At 40.4% G+C, this 5814-nt stretch overlaps 1 protein-coding gene across 1 annotated transcript; it reads left to right on the forward strand.

Annotated features, from left to right (window-relative positions):
• The first annotated feature begins 2185 nt into the window (after nucleotides 1-2185).
• LOC125745813 (uncharacterized) lies at nucleotides 2186-5474 on the forward strand. Its single transcript, XM_049019038.1, has 2 exons — nucleotides 2186-3005; nucleotides 3752-5474. Exons 1-2 carry the CDS (start codon nucleotides 2998-3000, stop codon nucleotides 4464-4466), a joined length of 723 nt encoding a protein of 240 aa, XP_048874995.1. The 5' UTR covers nucleotides 2186-2997; the 3' UTR covers nucleotides 4467-5474.
• The last annotated feature ends 340 nt before the right edge of the window (nucleotides 5475-5814 follow it).

A 5814-nucleotide genomic window follows, 5' to 3' on the forward strand; every position in this document is an offset into this window, starting at 1 on the left:
CTAGTCAATCTGTCACTGACTTTTTAAACCAGTATAATTAATTATTTAATTGAGCTGTTGGTGAAATTTAACAAAATCATGGAACGGCTGAGGTGCCCCTGGGGAGAAGTTTGGGAACTGAAGCGGTGTTCATCTAGCCATCCAACTAGATATCAGTAACGCTTTAGAAAACAGAAGAAGTTATTACTAGTTTTTATTGTGTTACTCTTAATTTGCACATGTTCTAATGTTAAATTGTGTCATTTATTCTAAGTCAAAGTACACTTGCTACCCAGATAAACAGCTTTAAACATTTCTTTGGACTGCCTAAGACTTTCACACAGTACTGTATGTCTTAGAACATAAGAAATTTACAAATGAGAGGAGGCCTTTCGGCCCATCAAACTCATTTGGGAAGAACTTAACTAATAGCTCAGAGTTGTTAAAATCTTATCTAGCTCTGATTTAATCATCTCTCTCAATATAATATTGGGATAATTTATTCTCTTCAGAGGCCTCCATAGAATAGTGCATCCATCCCCTCACTTATGTTCAGACAGTCAGAATAACAACAGCATCATCAATTTCACAGCTAGATTTAAAAATTGCTTTAACATAGAGTGATTACAGAAAAAAAGGTAAACAAATATTAACAAGATTATTAAAACGTAATAGACATATTCGTCATTCAGACATATTGCGCTTTTTTAAGAGCAGAAGGGATACATTAAATCACGATTATATTTTGTCCATAATATATATATATATTTACATATATATATGGTGGTGCAGTGGTTAACACTGTTGCCTCACACCTCTGGGACCCAGGTTCGAGTCTCTGCCTGGATTACATGTGTGTGGAGTTTGCATGTTCTCCCCGTGTCCTCGTGGGGTTTCCTCCGGGTACTCCGGTGTACCCCCACAATCAAAAACATGCTGAGGCTAATTGGAGTTACTAAATTGCCCATAGGTGTGCATGTGAGAGTGAATGGTATGTGAGTGTGACCTGCGATGGGCTGGCCCCCCATCCTAGGTTGTTCCCTGCCTCGTGCCCATTGGGAACTGGGATAGGCTCAGGAACCCCCGCGACCCAGTAGGATAAGCAGTTTGGAAAATGGATGGATGGATGGATATATATATATTTATAATTTTACATCATTATAAATGAGAACTATAAGTGATTGCTAATTACTGTTAACTAATGTCCTGTAATCAGTGGAGGCACATGGACACTTTGGCCAGTTATCCTATTTCTTCAGCGCCAGCCCAACACCCAGCACCACAGACAGTGACCTGTGTTACTGTGACATCTGGTTCCTTCATTGGCTCTATTTATTTTTCTAGAAATAACTAATTGGCTCTTCCAGACTATATGAAGAGAATATTTTATTTTTATTTAGACTAAGAAACTACAGAAAATCAGCTCTGCATGTGATCTCCCCTTTACTGCTCAAGGAGGGCACACGCACATCAACAAATATCAATGCAACAATTACAGATGAACAATTTCTCACAGCTTCAGAAGAAGTCAGAGTTCTGTGTAATTCAGAAATTGTCTAAGACCTCTGCTAGAACATTTTCTGCACTTCAAAATAAATGACACCTGGGTCCATTAAAAGAAGGTGATGCTGCCTGAACCACCAGCCAAGGCTGGGAGGAAAGGGAGGAACACTAGTAAAATGAAGGAAGAAAAGCAGCCCACCCTATCTCATGGTCACGGATACAAAAGTCAGGGAGTGTTATGAAGAAGACACCACACTTAAGACCATGGTTTTATGCAGTGAATTACACCAGAGAGAACTTTTGCATTTTAACTGTGTTACGTAACATTCCTCAGCCTTCATTTTTTTCCACAGAATGCAGGACATAATTTACGGTGCCAAACAAAACAGCGGAACTGCATTGTAGCCAATTATTTGTTTCAGTAGTTTTAAGATAAATAGAACATAAAATGGTTGTTTTACTTAGGTAAAAATCCAGTTGAAACAGACTTTATTTTTAAAAAGTTACATTGGCTTTAAGTGATGGCACATGTCGCTTGTGTTAATACTGCTTTGATTTTGAGGATGAAGTCTGAAGTGTAGGTGACATGCAGAAGCATGCAATTTGACGTTTGGGGATTGTAGTTTTTAATGGGACAATTTGAATAAGGAATACTGGTGATATGCTTTTTAAGGGGACAGCACACGAAAATTATAATACAGAGTATTAAAAGAACCGCTCTTTAAAGGAACTGAATTATCTTAGTGTATTTTACATCACAAGCACTCTCGGTCCGTTGGGGAGTCCGTCCCACTGTACTTGGAGAATGCTGCCATGCATTAATCATAAATTTCATTCAGTTGTGCGACAGAAGTTCCCTTCTAATGTTTTCTTCAACATAACAAAGTCCCACGGTAACAAAAGCGCTGAGGCCAGGATCGTTAATTGCAATGTGGGGAATGCAGACCAGCTGGGGTGGGGGATCGTGCTCAGTCAAGGTAAAAGGCAAACGGGTAAATTGTGAATACGCTCTTAATCTAACTACAGCTTCTTGAATTGTGGGAGGCGTGTGTAACATAACGTTGTTCCACATACCAATATCACTACGTATCGGTATCGCAAAACAAAGTTTTAAATGTTAAGATTCTGTCATTCTGAAAATCTGAGTATTTAAGACATTATGTTACATAGCGATTTGTGGAGATAAATGCCCTCGGACAGTAGCGTTCATTTCATATTAAGTCTCTTTAAGTCATTGTTTTATGTTATGCAGGATGAATGTGCGAATTTTAATTAATCATCCTTTAAGGGTTATATGCTTACGGTGTTGTATACTATTCTCGGTGTACAAGTTAACTTATAAAAGTCTGTTCCTCTAATTATAGAATATTATATAGAATAATTATACAAGAGCTATAATTATTATGATGTTATTATTTAATTGTGTGGGCCGTGTTGCTTGATTACATTTGACTCTTCGGCACGTGGGACGCTGCCGGTTTGAAAGACGCGGCTTCACTTGTTTTCTGCACCAAGATGACGAGGTACGTTGCTTTTCTGCTCCCATTTTATCGGATAATTTTTCTTATTATTTAGTATCTGTCAAATTTGCATGTATATTAAAATATGTTTGGTGAGTAAAGTCAGTATATTGCTTTTAAATAAAGTGATTTTGTTCCGGGGTACAATGTTAATTATATTTAAATTTTATGCGCAAAGTGTAGTTGATATTTCGCTTTTCCGCGTGCGCTTTACTGCGCTTAAGTAAATAATTGCGCTTGCTTGTGAGTAAATTAGTTCATTGCTTTTAAATAAAGTGAATATTGTTGCAGGCTACTGTGTTGGTTATATTTAAATTTTATGTGCAAGTCGGCTAGTTTCCTGTGCCGCAAAGTCTAGATGATATTTCACTTTTGCACGTGCGCTTTCCCGCGCTTTCATGTTGCATTCGGAAGAGGATGCGGGTGGTTGCGCTCGGTGCTGCCTACAGCAATGATATTCCAGCAGACCAGGAGAGGGCAGATGTATTGCAACAAACACAGATAAAAGTAGTGAAGCAAGACCTGTAAAGTTTGTTTGGTGACTAAAATCAGTATATTGCCATTTAGTAAAATTTAAAATTGTTCCAGGCTTCTGTCTTGATTATATGTAAATTGTATGTGAAAGTTAACTAGTTTCCTATGCTATAATGCAGTTGTTCATTGCGAAGGTGTCAGTGCAGAACTGAATTCCATGTGCCAGGAGTGACTGACAGCTCTATTGTATTGCCTGTGTGTTTTTCCTCATTCAGAAACAAACGAATTGCAAAAGCTGTCAGCTGGAGCAACGATCGATACTGGGCAACTTGGGACAAGTGGATGGAAGTGATTGACTGGGAAGATGAGGAAGAGCTGTGCTCCCCAGCCGAATCACCCTCTGACCAGGCTGACCGTTCCATCGTGTCACACACCCGAAAGCCAATTGCCAAGGCAGTTAGCTGGACGGATGATGTGTATTGGGCAGCCTGGGACAAGTGGGATGAGATCATCTGCTGGGGTGAAGGAGAGTGCTCCCCAGCAACTCCACCCATCAACCAGCCTGGGAGGGATAAGGGGTTAGACATGTATGGGTTAGAGGTTTTTGTGTTAAATGAAAGGACAGTCTCCATAAAGCCTGCAGATGACCACCAAGACAGGCTGAAAATAGGAGCCGTAGTGGTCGACCTCTGCCAGTTTGAGCTAGATGGTGTAAATGATAAATTTGAAATTGTCGAAATACAAATTGGAGAGGTCAAATTGGAGGAGACTGCAGAGAGGGGTTTTAATTCAGAATTTGAATTGGAAATTATGGATGTGGAGATAGAGGTTGTAGACAGTGAATTCCAGCTGAATGCTCTTAATTGGGAAATTGCTGGAACTAAAGTGGACAAATTATTAGTGGAACACCTGAACATAAATAATCTAGAAGCAGGCAGTGTGAAGGTGTCCACATCAAATGGGAATGTGGTATATGTCAATGGTATGTGAGTGTGTTTGGTAATGATGGGTGTGAATGGTGTGTGTAAGTGGTGTGTGTGTGTATGAGAATGGTGATTGAATGGTGTGTGTGAGTGACAGGTGTGTGAATGGTGTGTGTGAGTGGTAATGGCGTGTGTGAGTGAATGGTGTGTGTGAGTATATGGTGTATGTGAATGGTCTATGTGTGTGTGAATGGGGAGTGAATGGTGTGTGAGTGACTGGTGTGTGTCTGGTGTTTATGAATGGTGTGTGTGAGTGAATGCTGTGTGAATGGTGTTTATGAATGGTGTGTGTGTGTGAGTGAATGCTGTGTGAGTGACTGGTGTGTGAATGGTGTTTATGAATGGTGTGTGTGTGTGAGTGAATGCTGTGTGAGTGACTGGTGTGTGAATGGTGTTTATGAATGGTGTGTGTGTGTGAGTGAATGCTGTGTGAGTGACTGGTGTGTGAATGGTGTTTATGAATGGTGTGTGAATGAATGGTGAGTTTTTGTGTGTGTGTTTGTGTGTGAATGATCTGTGTGTGTGAGCCTGCCCTGTGATGGGTTGGTGTCCCATCCTGGGTTGTTCCCTGCCTCGTGCCTGTAGCCTCTGGGATCCATCTGACCGCCTGTTCCAAAAGGCAAATTGATCCCCACATCCCTGAACAGGAGAAGCGGTTTTAGAAAATGGATAAATGTTCCCAGAGGTGTGAGGCAACAGTGCTAACCACTGTACCATGCATATGTATAGGATATGTAGAAGAATACCTGTTGCAGTTATCTGATGTGTGTGTTTTTCACTCTCCCTGCCGGCCCCTGGAGGTTTGGGCTTCCCCTTTGAGTCTGGTGCCTCCCAAGGTTTCTTCCTTCTAGGGAGTTTTTCCTTGCCACTGTCGCCTATGGCTTACTCACTGGGGGCTTTGGGTGGGGGTGCTCTAAAGCGCTTTGAGACAATGTAATGTTGTGATATCGTGCTATACTTTGTTGTGTAATTTTCTATTTACTCATGCAAATAAATAATTGTTTGATAACAAAAAGCACTTGTTTCATTCTTTTTACTGCGAGCATATCAGTCACTTCCCTTGTGCTCCTGCATTCAAAAATGAAAGTTTGTCCTGCCCTGCACTTAATTGCCATGGATTCTACGGGAATGCAGACCTCTACTTTGGTGGAATCCTGCTGTTGTTGTAGATGGTCTGCTCAAACGCTTTCACATTGTGTACAAGCAGATTTGTTTCTGTATCTCTGTAGAGAAGCATTCTTTTCTTCTACCTGGCAAATCCACAAATATAATAGCAATCCACCAAGGTGCAAGTGCACCTAGCTCTTAAAGAAAATGTTAGAAAAAATTAGTTTATAGCATGTTTACAGCATAAA

The sequence above is a fragment of the Brienomyrus brachyistius genome, chromosome 7, assembly GCF_023856365.1.
Source record: "Brienomyrus brachyistius isolate T26 chromosome 7, BBRACH_0.4, whole genome shotgun sequence".
In the NCBI taxonomy this organism is placed as follows: domain Eukaryota; kingdom Metazoa; phylum Chordata; class Actinopteri; order Osteoglossiformes; family Mormyridae; genus Brienomyrus; species Brienomyrus brachyistius.